Source organism: Nyctereutes procyonoides, unplaced genomic scaffold, assembly GCF_905146905.1.
Source record: "Nyctereutes procyonoides isolate TBG_1078 unplaced genomic scaffold, NYPRO_anot_genome, whole genome shotgun sequence".
In the NCBI taxonomy this organism is placed as follows: Eukaryota; Metazoa; Chordata; class Mammalia; order Carnivora; family Canidae; genus Nyctereutes; species Nyctereutes procyonoides.
Genome location: NW_026575142.1, coordinates 5,388,127 through 5,409,311, shown reverse-complemented (window position 1 = coordinate 5,409,311; position 21,185 = coordinate 5,388,127). Strand labels below are relative to the sequence as shown.

The 21,185-nt window shown below is 36.7% G+C and overlaps 1 protein-coding gene across 3 annotated transcripts in view; it reads left to right on the top strand.

Annotated features, from left to right (window-relative positions):
- DNAJC10 (DnaJ heat shock protein family (Hsp40) member C10) overlaps positions 1–21,185 on the top strand; it is a 55,404-nt gene that overhangs the window by 26,588 nt on the left and 7,631 nt on the right. For all 3 annotated transcript variants that reach the window (XM_055307981.1, XM_055307982.1, XM_055307980.1), the window contains 8 exons: positions 1,088–1,177; positions 1,946–2,059; positions 4,958–5,072; positions 14,482–14,609; positions 15,079–15,195; positions 19,072–19,173; positions 19,752–19,907; positions 20,558–20,691. In XM_055307981.1, coding sequence (XP_055163956.1) covers positions 1,088–1,177; positions 1,946–2,059; positions 4,958–5,072; positions 14,482–14,609; positions 15,079–15,195; positions 19,072–19,173; positions 19,752–19,907; positions 20,558–20,691 — 956 coding nt within the window. The remainder of the gene's footprint in view (positions 1–1,087; positions 1,178–1,945; positions 2,060–4,957; positions 5,073–14,481; positions 14,610–15,078; positions 15,196–19,071; positions 19,174–19,751; positions 19,908–20,557; positions 20,692–21,185) is intronic.

The following is a 21,185-nucleotide window of genomic DNA, read 5'->3' as shown; positions in this document are numbered from 1 at the left end:
CTGAGCACAGGGAAGCTCTGAATACCATGAACTGTCATGACAAAACTACAAGTTTTTAATGGAGTTTCAGGTCTTCCAGGTGTAGTACTTGGAAGCTCAGGCACAGGTGGTTCATAAGTAAGCTTTTGGTCAGCTCCCAAATACATTTTCCTGATGTGCCCGTTACTTCATCGTTGTCGTAACGGCTGCTTTCTTTGAGATTTACATGAGCGGGGAGAGTGTGAGAAAAATAGGAGGATAAAATGTGGACAGAAAGAAAGGAAATTTGTTAGGAAGGAAGTGTGCCTTTTGCACTTGTTTTGTGTTTTAAACCTTTTTTTTTAATAAATTAATTTTTATTGGTGTTCAGTTTACCAACATACAGAATAACACCCAGTCTCATCCTGTCAAGTGTCCCCCTCAGTGCCCGTCACCCATTCACCCCCACCCCTCGCCCTCCTCCCCCTCCACCACCCTTAGTTCATTTCCCAGAGTTAGAAGTCTTTATGCTCTGTCTCCCTTAAACCTTTTAAGATAAGGCCTTTATCAGGATGCTTTACTCTGCAAAACTCCTAGGTGGTTAGGTTTTTGGACTTTATTTCAGAAAATCCCTACAGTAAAGAATACTTCAACTTTCCAGGTATAAATTCTTAATTCCTATTATTGTTTGGGTGTGCAGTGTCTTGGATCACCAAATATTCCAGTGTTTTAATTACCAAGTCTTTAAAAATTTTGTAAAGTGTTGGCATTCTGCAGAACATGATGAGCATAAAATTAATCTGCACATAATACAGGTTTTTTTCCTCGATAATTCAGAGGTTATTCCAGGTTATTGTGAGGATTATTATAGAACGCACACCACAATTAAGAGAAAATTCCAGATAATGGAATTTTACATCAACATCAGTATTTTTAAGAAACAGATCAGTTACACAGGTTTTTATTAGTTGCCCAAATACCATATACTTTAAAAAATACCTTTAGAATAAATAGCTTAAAAACCGTTTTTAACTTTTGTGATTTTTTTAATTAAGAGTTCTATGGAGAAAAGACACTAAAATAAATGGATGTTAATTTAAAAGATTACAATATGATTCTCTTATTTTAGTTCCTTAACTCATTGGATGCTAAAGAAATATATTTGGAAATAATGCATAATCTTCCAGACTTTGAACTACTTTCAGCAAACACGCTAGAGGTAATATTTCCGTTAATAATAATAAATGGTAGTAAATGTTGGTAACATCTCAAGTCTTAACATTTTAAAATCAGCATTTATTTATTCATCACTAGAGCGAAAGTAGCAGTTTCAAAGGATAGTATATATGTATATGTGTGTATGTGTATATGTACGCGTATATCAGCTAATCTGAGATGCAACTTCAGGGTCGGTCTGCGGTTGAGGATGATATAACCAGTCCTGAATGGAGGGCTCAGGGAGAGTGTCAGAAAAGCCAAGATTTTGGTCACGGAGCAGCTTTGGATCTGATTTAGAATTTTATGTTCTTGCTTACAGAACTATTTATATTGTTCACTGAGAATTAAATAGAAGCAGCTCTAGAAAGACTGAGTTAGTAGTAAAATCTTTTTTTTTCCTGCTTCGTGATCCCAGAGCTAAGTCTGTTTGCCTACCAGACTCTGCTAAGCTGAAAAGGCTTACTTCCTTACTTCCGACTTTTTAGCTATATATTGTTAAAACCATATATTGTTTTGGCACAGTTGTCTGCTTTAAGATTTTATAATTTAGTGATTTTTATCTTTTAATCTAGGATTGATTTACATAGCAGCATTCCAAAGAAATACAAAATAGAAGCATGAATGGGTCTGAATTTTAGACAGTATTTCGAAGTAATGGGTATGACGGCTAAAATTAACTTTAAGTCAAAGAAATAAAAAATAGAACCCTTAGACTTTCTTGACTCTGACGTTATTTTATTATTCTTCTTCCCTTTTTATCACTTCTAAGGATCGGTTGGCTCATCATCGGTGGCTCTTATTTTTTAATTTTGGAAAACACGAAAATTCAAATGATCCTGAGCTGAAGAAACTAAAAACTCTACTTAAAAATGAACATATTCAAGTAAGAAAAATGCATTCTCCCAAGCCTTCTGCTGGTGTGCTTTCTTACCAATTCAATACATAAAATCATATTTTAAGTAACATAAAAATGTTTATTTGAAACTAGGTTAAGAAACCACAAAGTGCCTTTGTTCTTCTGTTGTGATTTTGTTTTTCTATTAAAAATCCACAGTGATACCTGAAAGCAATTAGCTTTCATTGCTCTTGAGTAGCTGGTGTATCTACCTATATCAGACAATTTTTCTGGAATGCATTCTGTAGAAGGATATCGTTCCCTTTTTTAAATTATTTTTTATGTAATAAATTTGAACTCATAGTTTAAAAATTAGGATATATAAATGAGGACAAAAATGAATTATTTAAAAATCACCCATATTCCCACGACTGTTAATAGCCCTACTATAAATTTACTGTGTAACTTTTCACACTTTTTCTGCATATGTTTTAGTATGTGGACATAAGTGTATGTGTGTACACATGCATATTGTAATGGCCATCACATTAGATGTATCTGTAACTGTGTATATGAACTTTTTAAAAAAAAAAACGGATTTCACTATAGGGGTGCCTGGGTGGCGCAGTTAAGCATCTGACTCTTGGTTTCAGCCCAGGTCGTGATCCTCAGGGTCGTGAGATCAATCCCCACGTCCAGCTCTGCACATAGCATGAAGTCTGTTGGAGTTTCTCTTGCCCTCTCCCTCCACCCCTCCCCCTGTTCTCGCTCATTCTCTCTCTCCCTAAAATAAATCTTAAAAAACAAAACCCAAACAAAAAATGGATTCACTATACAGTAGTTCTTTCTTTTCTGCAGGGGATATGTTCTGAAGCCCCCAGTGGATGCCTGAAACCACAGATAGTACCAAATCCTACGTATACTATGTTTTTTCCTGTGCGTCTGTATCCATAATAAAGTTTAATTCATAAATCAGGCACAGAAAAAGATTAACAATAATAACAAAATGGACAGCTGTAATAGTATACTATCATGAAAGTTATGTATGGTATCTCTCCAAGTATCTTACTATATTGTAATTCACCCTTGAGAATTGATAGGAGAGTCAGATGCTTAACTGCGCCATCCAGGCACCGCCATAGCAAGGCCCGTTTTTATTTAAAAAGTTCACGTATGCAGTTACAGGTAAAAATGCCTTCATGCTGAGAAGTGAGGTGAATGATACAGGCATTGTGGTATGGTGTTAAGCTACTACCGACCTGACAATGTGAGAGGAGAATCATATACCTCTGGCTGGAGTACAGTTTGACCAGTTGGGAACTGAAACTGTGGAAAGCGAGACCACTGATGAGGGGGGAATTGCCGTATTCTCTTCTGTAAAATTTTTCACTTGACAGTATCCTATGTTTTTTTACATGATGTAGATATATGTGTGTATATATATATATACATGTATACGCTTGTATGTGTAATATGAACATGTATATGTGTGTGTGTATGGGCCTGTGTGCATGTGTAGATATGTGTATATCAAGTGTACTTCCTGGTCTTTAGAGATGATAAACATATACACGTGTATATAAATATATCAAACACATTATTAAACACAGGATATAGAGATTTATCATCATAGGGATGTCATCATCCCTGAAGTCTAGGTAGTATTTCACTATATGGTAGTTACACCATAGTTGTTCAGTAAATCCTCTTTTACTAACATTGTCTCCATTATTTTTTATATCAAAAATATATACTGCAAAAATTCAGTATGAAGAATTTTTTTAACCAAGATTATGTTTTTCCTTAAATTGTCCTCATTACCAGTGTCCTCCAGAATATATTCTTACAATGTCAGTAACCATTTCTCCACGTCTGTGCCAACCATGATAGTGTTATTTTTTTAATCACCATTCTGATAGGCTGAAAGTGATATGTTAATAATTATCATTTTCATTTGCTTCCTAATGGGGTTGAAAAAGTTTTTTGTGATTATTATCAAATAATCATTCTTCTCCATTTTCTCTCTCTGCCTCTGGCCCATAGTCTTTCTTCTGAAAGGATGTTTATCTTTTATTTCTTAGTAGGTCCTTTGAAATCTTCAGATATTTTTTCATGGTTTATCATTTCCCTCCTAGCATTTTTTAGGCTGTTTTCCTTTACACCGTATGAAACTGTCAGCCTTTGCTTTATTATTTCTGCTTCTGGGGTCTGAAAAAGTTTTCTCTCTCCCCCACTCTAAGGTTATACAGATATCCTCCATATATTTAGGAGAGTGGATTTCTTAAACAACTGACTATTTTCCAGAAGGTTTTCTATAAGGTTTTTGAACACTGTAGGATGCTTTTTTTTTTTTTCCTTAACTAAATTGAATTTCATTGTTAAATGTTAAATTAAGGGATCTCTGGGTGGCGCAGTGGTTTAGCGCCTGCCTTTGGCCCAGGGCGCGATCCTGGAGACCCGGGATCGAATCCCACGTCGGGCTCACGGTGCATGGAGCCTGCTTCTCCCCCTGCCTGTGTCTCTGCCTCTCTCTCTCTCTCTCTCTGTGACTGTCATAAATAAATAAATAAAAATTAAAAAATAAATAAATAAATGTTAAATTAATTATTTCTGGGGATCCCTGGGTGGCTCAGCGGTTTGGCGCCTGCCTTTGGCCCAGGGCATGATCCTGGAGTCCCAGGATCGAGTCCCGCGTCGGGCTCCAGGCATGGAGCCTGCTTCTCCCTCTGCCTGTGTCTCTGCTTCTCTCTATCATAAATAAATAAATAAAATCTTTAAAAAATAAAAATAAAATAAATAATAAAATACATTATTTCTATTTTTTATTTTCATGGCCAGTTAATTTCTATTTAGAAACTGTGGTTAGAGCAATGTTATTTCTTTATAAATATTTTAAAAATATGTGCATATGATTTTGTTTTCATCAAATTAAATTTTCTACTTTAGATTGGCAGGTTTGACTGTTCCTCTGCACCAGACGTCTGCAGTAATCTGTATGTATTTCAGCCATGTCTAGCAGTATTTAAAGGGCAAGGGACCAAAGAATATGAAATTCATCATGGTAAGAAGGGAAGAAATTTTTTTAAATTGTATTTATTTTCAAATAGTAATTTTTTTTAATTATTTTACTTTGGTTTTTTAAATTATTCTTTAATTTGCATGAGGTTGACACACTGTTTTATTAGTTTCAGGTGTTCAAGAGTGATTCATTGTGTACATTATGTGCATTATGCTTTGCTCACCACAGGTGTGGTTACCATCTGTCACCACGTGGTGCTGTTAACATTACTAGTGACTCTGTTCCGATGCTGTACTTTCATCTCCATGACTTATTCATTCCATAGCTCAAAGCCTATAACTCCCATGCCATTTCACCCATTTTGCCCATCTGCTCATCCCTCTCTCCTTCGGTAACCACCAACTTCTCTGTATCTATGAGTCTGTTTCTACTTGTTTTGTTTTTTGAGATTCCACATATAAGTGAAATCCTATGATAATTATCTTCTCAGACTTATTTCAGTTAGCATCATATATTCTAGGTCCATCCATATGGTCACAAATGACAAGATCTTCAACTTTTTCATGGCTGAGTAATACTCCATTTGTGTGTATTTCTGTGTACATACATACACACATCTTCTTTATCTATCGGACACTTGTATTGCTTCCATATCTTGGCTATTACAAATAATGCTACAGTAAACATAGGGGTGCATATATCTTTTCAAATTAGTGTTTCTGATTTCTTTGAAGGTAAATAATAGTGGAATTATTGAATTGTATGGCATTTTTTATTTTAGGGGGAACCTATCTACTGTTTTCCACAGTGGCTGCACCAATTTATATTTCCCTTAGCACACAAGGGTTCTTTTTCTCTATATCCATGCCAGCTCTGCCCATTTGTCTTTGTGGTATTAGGTGTTCCGACAGGTGTAAGGTGATATCTCATTGTGGGTTTGATCTGCTTTTCCCTGATGATACTGGATTTACTTGAGGTGTGCCTTGGTGACTCAGTCATTTAAGTGTGCAAGTCTTAATTTTGATTCAGATCATGATCTCGGGGTCACGAGATCCAGCCCTGGGTCAGACTCCATGCAACTTAAGATTCTCTCTTCTTCTCAGGACGTGTAGGCATCTCAGTTGGTTGGGCACCCAACTCTTGGTTAGCTTGGGTCATGAACTCATGGGTTGTGAGATCGAATCCCTTATTAGGCTCCGTGCTCAACAGGGAGTCTGCTTGAAGAGTCTCTCCCTCTACTCCTCCCCCACTTGCTCAGGATATTCTCTCTCTATATATATAAAATAAATCTAAAAAAAAGATTCCTTCTGCCTCTCACCACCCCCACTTGCACACACTCTATCCCTATATATAAAGTTTAAAAAAAAAATCATTTGAAAATAGCCTCTCCCTTTCAGTAGGTTGCCTTTTCTTTTTGTTGACTGTTTCCTTCACTGTACAAAAGCATTTTATTTTGGTGTAGTCCTGATAGTTTACTTTTGCTTTTATTTCCCTTCCCTAGACAAATCTAGAAAAATTATTGCTAAAGCCAATGTCAGAGATTACTGCCTATGTTTTCTTACAGTACTTCTTTGGTTTCAGGTTTCACATTTAGGTCTTTGATCCATTTTGAGTTTGTTTTTGTAAACCTGTAAGGAAGTGGTTGAATTTCATTCTTTTGCATGTAGCTGTCGAGTTTTCCCAGCACCATTCACTGAGGAGACTCCCTTTTCCCCATTGTATGATCTTGCCTCTTTTGTTAAAGATTAATTTTCTTTAGGATTTTATTTATGTATTTATTTGAGAGAGAGCGCTAGAAAGCACAAGCAGGGAGAGCAACAGAGGGAGGGGGGAAAGTGGGCTCCCTGCTGAGCCAAAGGCAGGTGCTTAACCTACTGAGCCACCCAGGCAGGCACTGATTAATGTCAAAGATTAATTGGCCATATAAGCATGAGTTTATTTCTGGGCTCTGTATTCTGTTCCATTGACCTAGTGTCTGTTTTTGTGCCAGTACCATACTGTCTTTACTATAGCTTTGTAATTTATCTTGAAATCAGGGTGCATGATACCTCTAGCTTTGTTCTTTTTTTTTCAAGATTGCTTTGGCTTTTGGGGGTATTTTGTGGGTTTTTTTATCTTGTTTTATATGAATATATACTTCCTGTAAATAATTTTGCTTTTATTAGTAAATAGGTTTCTTTTGGAGAAGGATATTTTGAATTTAGTTACTTTATTCTCTTTTAAATAATTCACTTTTTTCTGCTCACTATTTTGATTAATGTTTCAGCAAGAATGCTAGTGACATAACAGGTTAGTGCAGAATTTAAGGATGGTCTTAAGAAAAGTAAGCAATACCTATAGTTTCCATTTCTAATGTGCCATGGTTTCCATTTCTAATGTGCCCATGGTTGAGTAGCTCTCAACCATGGGCATTTTCCAGATTTTCCTTCTATTAAGACTATTAGATATTTCAATGGTTACTTTTAGCTCTCTTGAATTTATAATTAACATTTTTACATTTCAGCTTGTTTGGGACTTAAGCTCTGCATTCATGTACATACAATTGCAATTACAAAGATTTGAAATATCTTTTCTGAAATTCTCTTTTTCTTTTTTTTTAATTCTTTTTTTCATGATTACTTTGATTCTTCAGTCTTTCATGGTTCCATACAAATTTTAAGATTATTCTAATTCTGTAAAAAGTGCCTTTGATGTTTTGCTAGGAATTGCATTGAATATGTAGATTTTCAGAGATCATATAGACATTTTGATAATCCTTCCAATCCATGAAGACTGTATATATTTCCATTTGTTTGTGTCCTCTTTAATTTTTTTCAACAATGTCTTGTAGTTTTCAGAGTACAAGTCTTTTATCTCCTTGGTTACATTTATTCCTAGGTATTTTATCCTTTTTGATGCAATTGCAAATGGGATTGTCTTCATAATTTCTCTGATAGTGTGGTTATTAGAGTATAGAAATAGCACAGATTGGGCAGCCCAAGTGGATCAGCAGTTTAGTGCTGCCTTCAGCCCAGAGCGTGATCCTGGAGACCCCAGATCGAGTCCCATGTCGGGCTCTCTGCATGGAGCCTGCTTCTCCCTCTGCCTGTGTCTCTGCCTCTTTCTCTCTCCTCTCTGTGTTTCTCATGAATAAATAAATAAAATCTTTAAAAAAAAGAAATAGCACAGATTGAGGCACCAGGGTGGTTCAGTTGATTAAGTGTCCAACTCTTAAGAGTGTCTGCATGGCTCAGTCAGTTAAGTATCTGACTCTTGATTTCAACTCAGGTTACGATCTCAGGGTTGTGAGGTTGAGCCCTGTGTTGCACTCCACACTGGGTGTGGAGCCTGCTTAATAAGATTCTCTCTCTCCCTCTTCCTTCTCCCCTCTCTACCCTTAAAAGAAAAGAGAACACAGATATCTGTGTATTAATTTATATCCTGTTACTTTACTGAGTTGATGTGTTCTATTAGTTTTTCAGTAGAGTCTTTAGGGTTTACCATATTAGTATCATGGCATCTGCCCATAGCGAAGTTTGTTTTTTAGCAAATTGGATGCCTTTTATTTCTTCTCTGATTGCTGTGGCTAGGACTTCAGGACTCTGTTGGATAAAAATAGGGAGATTGGACATCCTTGTCCTATTTCTGATCTTAAAGGAAAAGCTTTCAGCTTTTCATAATTGAGTATGTTAGCTATGGGTTTGTCATATATGGCCTTTATTATGTTGATGTGTCTTCCTTCTACCCACTTTGTTGAGAGTTTTTATCACACATGGATGTTGAATTTTGTCAAATGCTTTTTTTCTGCATCTGTTCAGATTATCATACAGTTTTTATCCTTCATTATTGTGATGTATCACATTGATTTATTTGCAGATATTGAACCACCCTTGCATTACTGGAATAAGTTTTACTTGATCATTTTGAAGGATTCTTTTAATCTGTTATTGAATTTAGCATGCTAATATTTTGCTGAGGATTTTTACATCTGTGTTCATTAGAGATATTAGCCTCCAATTTTCTTGTTTTGTAGTGTCTTTGTCTGGTTTAGATACCCAGGTAATGATGGCCTTGTAAAATGAGTTCAGAAGCATTCTTTTCTTGTCAGTGTTTTTGGAAGTTTGAGAAAAATAGTTAACTCTTCTTTAAATGTTTGATACAATTCACTTTTGAAGGCACCTGGTCCCGAACTTTTGTTGGCAATGTTTTGATTATTGATTCAATTTCCCAGCTAATAATTGGTCTGTTTAGATTGTCTGTTTCTTCCTAATTCAATCTTGGAAGATTATATGTTTCTAGGAATTTATCTATTTCTTCTGGATTGTCCACTTTGTTGGCATATAATTGTTTTTAGTAGTTCTTTATATAATTCTTTTTATTTCTGTGATGTTGTTTTTAACTTCTCTTTCATTTCTGATTTTATTTAGGCCTGTTTCTTTTTTTTTTCCTCGATGTGTCTGGCTAAAGGTTTATCAATTTTGTTTATATTTTCAGAGAACCATCTCTTAAATTTTTTTGTTTTTTTAGTCTCCATTTATTTCTGCTCTGCTCTTTATTTTTTCCTTCTGTTAACTTGGAACTTCATTTCTTTTTCTAGTTCCTTTAAGATGTAAGATTAGATTGAGATTTTTCTTGTTTCCTGAGGTAGGCCTATATCTCTATAAACAATTCAATTCTGAATGAGATCTTTGTTGGGTCAGGTACTCTTGGTTGTAGAACTTTTCCTCTCAGCACTTTTAATAAATCATGCCACTCCCTCTTGACCTGCTATGTTTTTGCTGAAGAGTCAGCTCATAATCTTATGAGGGTACTCTTATATGTAACTAGTTGCATGGTTCTTGCAGCTTTTAAGATTTTCTTTCTCTTTAGTTTCAAACTTCAAAAGAATTTTTTAAATGTGTCTGGGTGTGGATTTATTTGAGTTCTACTTCTTTGGTCTTCTCTGTGCCCCCTAAGTCTCTGCTTTCCCCTGGTAAGGAATTTTTTCAGCTATAATTTCCTCAAATAAGTTTCCTGCCTTTTATTCTCTTTCTTCTCCTTTTGAGACCTATAATGTCAATATTAGTATGCTTGATGTTGTCCTAAAGATTCCTTTATCTAACCTAGATTTCTTTTTTATTCTCCTTTCTTTCTGGTGTTCAGCCTGGGGGATTTCCTCAACCCTATCTTCCAGATCCCTGGTAAATTCTGCTACCTTTAACTTCCTGTTGATTCCCTCTAGTGTCTTTTTAGTGTCTGTTATTTGAATTCTTTGGCTCTGACTCATTTTTGATATATTTTATTTCTTTAAGTTCTCACTGTGTTCATCCATTCTTCTCCTGACTTCAGTGAGCATCTTTATAACCAATACTTAGAACATTTATTAGGTAGATTGCTTTTCTCCATTTCAGTTGGGTTTTTTTTCTGAAATTTTGTCTTGTTCTTTTGTTTGGAACCTATTCTTTCTGTCTCCTCTTTTGCCTGACTCTGTGTTTGTTTCATGTATCTGGTAGATCAATTACATGTGGTCAGGAAGGAGTGGCCTTCTGTAGAAAGTGTCTTCTTGGCCCACTCCCCCACCCCAGTCACCAGAGCCAAGTGCTTGGGGTGGTTGAGGGGTGGGGGCTCCCCTGGTGACGACATGTGCCCTCCTGTTGAGCCGAGCCACAGTTGCTGCAGGTACACTGCTGGGTTGGGTAAGGGGCCAGCCATGGCTACTGTGGTCACACTGGTGGGCAGGGTTAGCTCCCAGCACAGCTGGCTTCAAGACTGGCCATGACTGTTGCTGGCATGCTGGTTGGTAGAGGCCACCCGTACCCCCCCCCCCCAGTGTAAGAGCCACTCCCTTGGGGGCATCAGACCCAACTGAAGCCACCTGCCATCTCCTGACTTCTTTTAAGGTAATTTTCAGATTCCTTCTCACATGAGCAATGACTTTGTCTGGTTCCCTCACCAGTCTGTCTCCTCCAGGCTATCTCCTTAGAATGGTGACTGGTGCATAGTAGGCTCTCGGTAAATAGTTGTTAGTAGGGTACTGCCTCTGCCCAGTTTCTAGTCTTATCCCATTTCTTCCCCTCCAAATAATCTTTGCCCTGGCTATTTGTATATCCTTCAAAAATACCATGTTCTTTGACTCCTCTGTGCCTTCACACAAGATTTTTCTTCCTCTTATTTTATCATTCCTTCTTGCCTCTAAAAATATTTAGCAAACCCCAAATCACCCACTGAAAACTCCTCCCCACCTTGGTAATATACCACAGATTTCCATGTACTTCCTTTTATGTGCCATCAATAACTTTATAGCATACCTGCTGTTAATTTCCTTGGATTTAAATAAATAGATAATGAGCGTTTACATATACCAAGTGCAGTACTGGGGAATAGGGATAAATGTGAACTAAATCTCTACCTTAAGGAACAGGACTAGTAAGGAAAACCAACAAGTAAATGAGTAAATTTTAAAATGTCCAAAGTGAAGAGTAATAATCTGTTCTTGAATAACAAATTATCTTAAAACTTAGTGGCTTAAAGCAACAAACATTTGTCCACGGTCCCAGTTTCTGGTATTCAGGAATCTGAGGACAGCTTAACTGAGTGGTTGTGGCTCAGGTATTCTCATGAGCTTGCAGTCGGGATAGGCAGGGGCAATAGTCATTTAAAGGTTAGACCATGGCTAGAGGAATTGGTAGCAGGCTGATTCATGGGATAGTTTGGGGGCCTTAGTTCTTACTGGCTGTCAGCCAAAAGCCTCAGTTCCTTATCACATGGATTTCTCTGTAGAGCTGCTCACAGCGTGGCATCTGGTTTCTCCCAGAATGAATGACCAGAGAGAGACACACAGAAGCAACAACATCTTTTATGTAATCTAATGTCAGTCAGGACACGCCATCACATCCGCCATATTCTATTGGTCACATACACCAAACCCTGGTTCAACAGTGGTATGAGTACCTGAAGTAACCATCATTGAGGATAATCTTGGAGACTGACGACTACCGAGACAAGCACAGGTTGCACTCAAGAAGAAGAACACTTAGGAGGGGGATCCCTGGGTGGCGCAGCGGTTTGGCGCCTGCCTTTGGCCCAGGGCGCGATCCTGGAGACCCGGGATCGAATCCCACGTCGGGCTCCCGGTGCATGGAGCCTGCTTCTCCCTCTGCCTGTGTCTCTGCCTCTCTCTCTCTCTCTCTCTCTCTCTCTCTCTCTCTCTCTCTCTGACTATCATAAATAAATAAAAATTTAAAAAAATATTAAAAAAAAAAAAAAAGAACACTTAGGAGGGACAGTCTGAGGTTAGAGAAAGCAATCTCTTTGTCGAGATCTAAGGTGTAAGTAATGGCTAACCAACTGAAGAGTTAGCAAGCATGTTCCAAGCACCAGAACCAGCACACGTACTCGTGGACTCTGAAGAGAGAGCCTTATTCATTCTTAGAAAGCAAGATTTCAGGATAACTGGATTGAGTGTTGGAAAGGATTGAGACGAGGTTAGAGGGTTCTAAAGTCTGTGTGGCATCTGTCAGACAAAGGAATTTGGACTTCATACTGAAGGAAAACAGATGCACTCATAGATTTAAGGAGACATATGATTTAACTAGTAGTACATTTTAGGAAGGTGGCTGCCTAGAATGGATAGAAGCATGATTAGAGGAAGGGAAGGAAGATGGAAGCCTGATGTATCCATCTAAGAGAAAACGGCTGCCTTGTTTAAATGGTAGTGTGGTTGAAAGGAAGTGAACTGATTTTTAAATACAAAGTCAGTATTTAAATAGAAAGTTAAGGGGCTCTAGGGTGGGTCAGTCTGTTAAGCATCTACCTTTGGCTCAGGTCATGATTCCAGCATGCAGGAAGTCTGCCTCTCCTTCTCCCTCTGTGTGCATAGTCCCTCTCTCTAACAAATAAATCTTTAAAAAGTCAGTATATAAAAAAAATAAAAATATAAAAAATAAAAAAGTCAGTATAACATGATTTAGATGTGGGGAAGTAAGAGAAGGAAGCTCAGGTTTCTGACACTCAGTTGGCAGTTGATGACTGCACGTGAGTAAGAAAGAAAACACTGAGGGGAGGAGTTGACAGGGAGTAGACACCCCTAGCTCGCAGTTGAATATAGGCCTAGGCCTCAGGAGAGGAATTTGAACTGAAAATGTAGATAAAAATAATCATCATATCCATCGTAATGGAAGCTTGGATGAGAATGAGCTTATCTAAGAGTGAATAGACAAGAGCACCCAAGGATCACTTGTAAAGGATGGTCAAAGATAGAGGAGTTTGTAAAGCATTCAAGCAGCAGCAGCTACAGAGTAAGAGAAAAAGCAGGGGAATGTAGTGTCATTTATAACTATATTGAAATATTTGTGAAAATATTTCTGCTGGGCTGTGAATTGTATTTTTGTTTTGTTTTGCCTGCCCTATGACATTTAAATCAGGTGTCAGGGTGCCTGGGTGGCTCAGTTGGTTAAGTGTCTGCCTTCAGCTTAGGTCATGATCCCAGGATCCTGGGATCAAACTCCGCATCAGGCTCTTTGCTCAGGAGGAGCCTGCTTCTCCTCCCCTCTCTGCTACTCCTCCTGCTTGTGCAGCCTCTCTCTCTGTCAAATAAATAAAATCGTAAAAAAAAAAAAAATAGGTGTCACACATAATAGGTGTTTGACTTAGTATTGACTATCAGGTGAATAAGTCAAAAGGCACATAATAAAATGGACTATGTGCTGGTTGAAAAAATTATTTGCCAAGCCATGGAGTATATTCTTCAGACAAGAGGAAATCATCAGAGGCCTCTAAGCCAGGGACAGTATAATCAGATAAATGGTTTTGTAAATTGACTGTGGTAGCAGTGTCAAAAATGGATTAGTTAAGGAAGATATTACACAAAGACCAGCTTGGTTATCATAATAGGCACAACTGAATTTAGGCAGTAGACAAAATTGGTTTCAGAGATATAACAGATGGAATGGATGGAGTTATGATACAAGGACAAAGAAAGAATACAAAGATCACTCTGGAAAATTTTACCTAGGCACCTAGTGGATGATTATGCCATTGCCAAGATAGGGAAGCTGAGAAAAGGGGCAAATTTGGGGGAAAACAGCTTCAATTATATTTGAAATGTTTGTATGACATCCATATGAATATTTTCACTGGGCAATTGGTGATACAGGATTTGAATTCATAAGGGAAGTTGAGTTTGAAGAAACAAATTTAGTAGGCCACAGTAATAGTTCAGGTGAGCGTAAAGAACACAAATGCAAATAGTGATTACTCAGCCACTGAGAATGAAGGAACATTGGAAAGATAGGTCCTCCAAGAAACAAAGCATGTAAGAAAGGTACTCTGGCCAGAGCAAACCTATTTACATATAGTATACAGAACACTCGGACCCTCACCAAAATCAATGTGTTCAATAAGTTTGTCTTCATTTCTTTATTAAGTATAAAAACTTTGAAATGTTTCTGTGGATAGAATGTGGATTTTAATTTTTCTCTTCTCAATTTCAAAGGAAAGAAGATTCTATATGATATACTTGCCTTTGCCAAAGAAAGTGTTAATTCTCATGTTACCACACTTGGACCTCAAAATTTTCCTGCCAATGACAAGGAACCGTGGCTTGTTGATTTCTTTGCCCCAGTAAGTTATTTTTACATGTCAAATTTCGGTGTTGTCATATTTTCTCTTGTCATAGCAAAAAGGCATTTTCTAAATAGTCTTGAACCATGAGTACTAGAATTATGTTACTCAGTTTTGGTGCTTCTAAGATTAGCAAGGATGGGGACGCCTGGGTGGCTCAGCAGTTGACCATCTGCCTTCAGCTCAGGGGTGATCCCGGGGTCCTGGGATGGAGTTCTGCACCTGGCTTCCTGCATGGAGCCTGCTTCTCCCTCTGCCTGTGTCTCTCTCCCTCTCTCTGTGTGTCTCTCATGAATAAATAAATAAAATCTTTAAAAATAATAGCAGGGTTGTCATAGCCCCTCCAAGGATTAAATACACACATGCATAAGATTTGCCACTAAGTATAGTTTATTTTAATATATATTGCTTATTGTAGAAATTTGGGTTGTTTCATTTAGCTCAATGCGTATGAATTTTTCTTTCATAGTGGTGTCCACCGTGTCGAGCTTTATTGCCAGAGTTACGAAAAGCATCAAAGCATCTTTATGGTCAGCTTAAATTTGGTACACTAGATTGTACAATTCATGAGGGACTCTGTAACATGGTAAGTATAGAATACTTTATTTTTATTTTGTAAAAGGATTTTTAAGTTACACTGACAGAGGTCTCTATTTTAAACGTATGTCTACATTTAGAGTAGTAACAAATTATTTAATCAATTTTAACAAAATTATACAAAATTATGATTAGATTAAAAACATGAACATAGTTCAATGTAGATATGGTATTTGTCAAACTTGGGAAAATATTTAGTTCACTTGATAAAATACATGATTTTTCAATTATTTATAATTCTTGACTCAGTATTACCTTTTGACACTTTATAGTTTGATTCTCAGGTTTTCCTCATAATTGTCTTCTAAGTTAGGAGATAGAAATTTTTAAAATGAAAAAGCTTTTTGAACCTTTGTTTACATAAAAATATTTTCTTAGGTTGATATTCACTCTTCAATTCCAGGAATAACTACAAATTATATATCTCATCATGAAAGTATATAATAGCACCTATGAAATATTCTTGGAACAAGTGTGTGAAACCTAAATCAAATCACACTTTGAGATCTATCCGTGTATAGGAAATCAGTATAGAGTAATATATTGACACCTGGGCATGAAATCTGCAAGTCCCAGCATATAGAGGATTTGACAGGACAAACACCTAATTTATTGGACAGATACACTGAAACGTGGGAAAAGAGATGAAAGAGACTCAAAAGACATATTCAAAGTGCAGTGTTTAGGTCTCATTTGGACCAAAAAAACTGCAAAAAAAAATGAGCAAGCATGAAGTGGGGAAATTTGAACATTGACAGGGTATCTGATGATAATCAGGAATTGTTCATTTTTAGGGGAAAAAATGAAAGTGTAGTTACATTTGTGGGAAAGTTTATGTTTTAAATATACTGAAATATAGATGAAATGATAAATTATCTGGAATTTGCTTTAAAGTAATCTTTGTGTAGTAGTAGAGTTGGAAGGAAGTATAAATGAAGTTAGCATGCACTTGAGTGGATGCCTGTGGTAGCTATGAGAGTACGAGAGTTTATTGCTCTCTGCTTTTGTTTGTAATTTAAATATTTTATAAAAGCAAACGTTTTAAAAAAGAAAAAAGGGGGGATCCCTGGGTGACGCAGTGGTTTAGCGCTGGTCTTTCGCCCAGGGCGTGATCCTGGAGACCCGGGATCGAATCCCACGTCGGGCTCCCGGTGCATGGAGCCTGCTTCTCCCTCTGCCTGTGTCTCTGCCTCTCTCTCTCTGTGACTGTCATAAATAAAAAAAATGAAAAAGAAAAAGAAAAAAGGGGGAGAAGGAAAGGAAAGAAAACGATGGGTTTTAAAAACAGAAGTAAATGTAGGAGGAGATCTTTTTGGCTCTGTGTGAGCAAGAATTTCCCAGTCCACACATACAAGGTAAAAATTAATGTGAATGATTTTGAGTACATTAAGTGTTAAACCTATTTCCAAAGAATAAGACACTATGAAATTAGGAAACAAGCTAAATATTTACAGCGCACTTAACTGATGGAATGCCTTGGTGCCAGAATAATTGACTACAAGTCAATTGTTTTAAACAGATAAAGTGAGAAAGTTGAGACTTTTTTTTTTTTCGAAAAAAACAATGAATATAAAAAATCTTGCACTTCACTAGCCCTTAAGATAGTACAATTTTTTTTTTTTAAGATTTATATTTATTCATGAGAGAGGCAGAGACACAGGCAGAGGGAGAAGCAGGCTCCTCGAAGGGAGCCCAATACAGGCCTTGATCCCGGAATCATGGCCTGAGTGAAAGGCAGGTGCTCAACCGCTTTGCCACCCAGGTGTCCCAGGAAAGTACAAATTATAACAATCCATCAAATTAACAAAAATTTGGAAATCTGACAATAGCAAGTATATGAATGAATTATCCAGTCACATAATGGAATACCATAGAGCATTTAAAACTAGATCTATCTTTACCAGCATGGGTGAGTCCCAGAAATACATTGTGAGATGACAAAAGTGTATTATAGGATAGTTTACAGAGTATGATAGAATTACAGAAAAATTTTCTGTACAACATTCCACTATACTGCCCAAGGATACATAATGCATGTCACAAAAGTATAAAGCATTAGTGGATTGGATACATACTTACTTGAGGATATTGATTGCTCCTGCTTTCAGGGAGGAAAGGAAATGGGATCATGAAAAAGATGTAAGCCATCTGCCAGTGTGACAAAGAAGTTAATCTTTCTTAAATATTGAGAAGGGATATGTGGATATTTGTTAGATGATTTCCCCTCTCGATTCTGTTTGAAATTTCATTTAACTATGTTTAAAAATGAAATAAGATCTTTGGTTTTGAGTGCGTTGTATGTGATGTTGAAAAGATGCTGAGCAAGATGCAAACGATGTGATAACAGTAATTACCTTAATTTGAAGTCTTCTAGTTTTTCTACTTTTTATCTAAACTGTTAAATATCCTTTGGATAATTGAGTAAAATGTAAGGATTTAAAACTGTGGTGTCATCTTACCTGGAATAGAGGCCAGGAATCATGACTCACTAATCGGTACCTACACCAAGTCACATAGCCTCTCAGTACCTCTGTTTTCACATCTGTAAAGTTGATTTAGTATTTTAGCTTCTGAATAGACTTGTGAAAAATAGATTAGAAACTACATTTTTCAGGGGCATCTGGGTGGCTTAGTCAGTTAAGCGTCAGATTCTGGGTTTTGGCTCAGGTCATGATCTCACGGTCGTGGGATCGAGCTTCGTGTCATACTCTGCACTCAGCATGGATTCTGCTTCAGATTCTCTCTCCCTCTCTCTCTCTCAAATAAGTAAATCTTTAAAAAAAAGAAACTACATGTTTAAGTGCTAAAAAAGATGCCCAACACAGGCAAATCATTTAGATTAATAGAACAACAGTCATACCTAATGAGTTATTTGAATTTACACTCAGATTACAAAAGTTTGATATTTCCATTGTTTTTTTCTAAAACTATTTTTGAATCCTAGTCAAAGATTCCAATTTGCTTGCTGAGTGCTTGTCAACTTTAAGGATGCAAGGATCAGCTGCAGTAAATTCACACAGATATCCTTATATACTTTTAGAAAAAAAAAAATTAAAACTTCAAAGAAATTCTTCCTGGGCCAGTGTTCATATTAATTCTGAGATAGAAGTTACAGTATTTTGTACCATAAAAGCTATCTTGAATGAGTAATAAAAGGTGACCATATTCTTAGGACATGAGTCCTAATTCTTAACTTAAAATATGATTGTATATACATTATTAATTTATTTCCTTATCCTTGCTACTGTATTTCCTTTATTTTCTTCTGCTACTGGACAAATTGGAGCATTTTTATGGTTTCAAAAAGACTCATGCTAGAGATTAGCCTGCTCTTTACAGCCGTATCTATCCGTCATGGTTCAGGAGAGTCAAAAGGTCCCATGCTCATAATTAGCCATGTGCACCTCTCCATGTTTCTTTGCCCGTGGATTTTCTGGCTAAGGGAGTAGCTATAAAAAAGGGTCATTTACCAGTGCAACCGTGAACCCATTTTCTTTTTTTTTTTCTTTTTTTTAAAGATTTTATTTATTTATTCATGAGAGACCCTGAAAGAGAGAGGCAGAGACACAGGGCGAGAGAGAAGCAGGCTCCATGCAGACAGCCTGATGTGGGACTCGATCCCGGGACTCCAGGATCACACCCCGGGCCAAAGGCAGGCACTAAACCACTGAGCCACCGAGGGATCCCCTGAACCCATTTTCTTTGCCGCATTTGGCCAGGCTAAAAATTTTTAATCGCCAGCAGTATAGCAGTGGGTTTTTTTTAAATGTTGTTGTTGTTGTTACTTAAAAGCAAGATGGTTATAAATTTGAAACCAATAGGTAAGATGCATAAAATCTTTCATTTGTATTCTCATTCCTAACAGTATAACATTCAGGCTTATCCAACAACAGTGGTGTTCAACCAGTCCAACGTTCATGAATACGAAGGCCATCACTCTGCTGAACAGATCTTGGAATTCATAGAGGTAATTTTAAATTAATTTACAGTATCGTAAATTATAGAAGTAAATTATCTTTAAATGGCTTTTGGTTTTGTGTTGTTTTTTATTATCTCCCTAGTAAAGTTAACCTTTTTGTTAGTATTACCCCATCGTGGTAGACTGAAGTTCTGTTAACACCGCATGAGGAGATCGAGCAGTATCTCCAGTCAGACTGTCAGGAAAATAGAATAATAGGCTTTCCATTAATAATTAAAGGATCATTTCCAAACCAATCATTGATTCTGAAACAGAACTATATGGCCTGTGTAGACATCGGGGCATCTCTTAGAACTTTTGTCCCATCTACTATCACCTTAAATAAAATTGCCTTTGTTCCCTTCCTGAGATGATTTTAATGATACATAGAAGTAAGAAGAAAATATCCCTTCATTTAAGAAGGTTGATGGGCAGAGTCCAAACTTAATTTCTTCCTTTTTAAAATAATTCACTGTAGATTGTCTTTTAAATATCCATGTCTTTTGATTATTCAGAAAAGGAACTTTCTAAGTGACAGCAGTTTGCCAAGAATGTATTTGTTTTAATGAAAGTTCCATTCTCTGTAGGACCTTATGAATCCTTCAGTGATCTCCCTGACACCCACCACTTTCAATGAATTGGTTAAACAGAGAAAACATGACGAAGTCTGGATGGTTGATTTCTATTCTCCATGGTGTCATCCATGTCAAGTCCTAATGCCAGAATGGAAAAGAATGGCCCGGGTATAGTATTTAACAGTTCCAGTTATACCAGTTAGATTTCAACTCTGTTTCTGTCTGGTTGAGTGAATAGAATCTTTTTTTTCCTGTGTCACTTGTTTGTTACATATATGACCAAATTTCTGCCAAAGTCAACCCAAAAATCTATTTTCTATACAGAGTGTTATATAAAGCACGAAAGATTGGAAAAAAGTTATTTAAATATGATAATGGAAAATGAAATCACTATATTTCTAAGAAAAAATGCATAAGCCAAAGAGTTCAAAAGAGTTCTCTTTTCAGTAAAATTTTTAAATTTGAGCATGATTCAATGCCAGACTCTTATTTGAAAAATACATTGGAAATACCATTGCAGAGACCTTCATTAGTTCCTGGTTTCTTACATTAAATTTTAGAGATACCAGATTTTCCCCCTGCATAGAACATGAACGAAATCTATTGTTTAATCTGCAATAAGGTCTTAACTACAACATTACATTTTCAATTCATTACTATAATGTTTTAAACCCTTACCTATTTTTATTTGGTGAAAATCACTGATAAATAACATAACCATCTCACAGTGATGATTTCTCTAATGTAAACAAATACTTATGGAGGTAATTTTATTCTAATCACTTTGATCTATTTATCTCCTCTTTTCTCTTTTATAGACATTAACTGGACTGATCAATGTGGGCAGCATAGACTGCCAACAGTATCATTCTTTTTGTGCCCAAGAAAATGTTCGGAGATACCCTGAGATAAGATTTTACCCCCAAAAATCAAATAAAGCTTATCAGTATCAGTAAGTGTTGCCTAAAATTTAAAGACAATTTATTATAACCATTTATTTAAACAGTTAAAGTTTTAAAGTTATCTTACTGGTGCCTGGTTACTTCAGTCAGAAAAGTATGTGACTCTTGGTCTCAGGGTCTTGCGTTCAAGCCCTACATTGGGCATAGAGATTACTTAAATACAATAAATAAGCTTTAAAAAAAAAAAAAGTTATCTTGACTAAATAAAAGTTAACCCAACAAGTATTTTTGGGGAGCCCACCATGTTTTAGGATCGTGTGCTGGTGAGAACCTCAGCAGATGAAAAAAGAATTGAACAATCCCAGTGTTCATGAAACTGGCACGCTGGTACAGAAGATAGAGAGGAAGTGCTGATATTTAGGAAATCAGTATTTGGTACCAGGTACTATACTAGACCCTTTGCTCACGTTATTTCCACGAGTCCTCACATGTACCCTGAGAAATAAGAATGCTTGTCCTTCCTACTATTAGATGAGTAAACTGA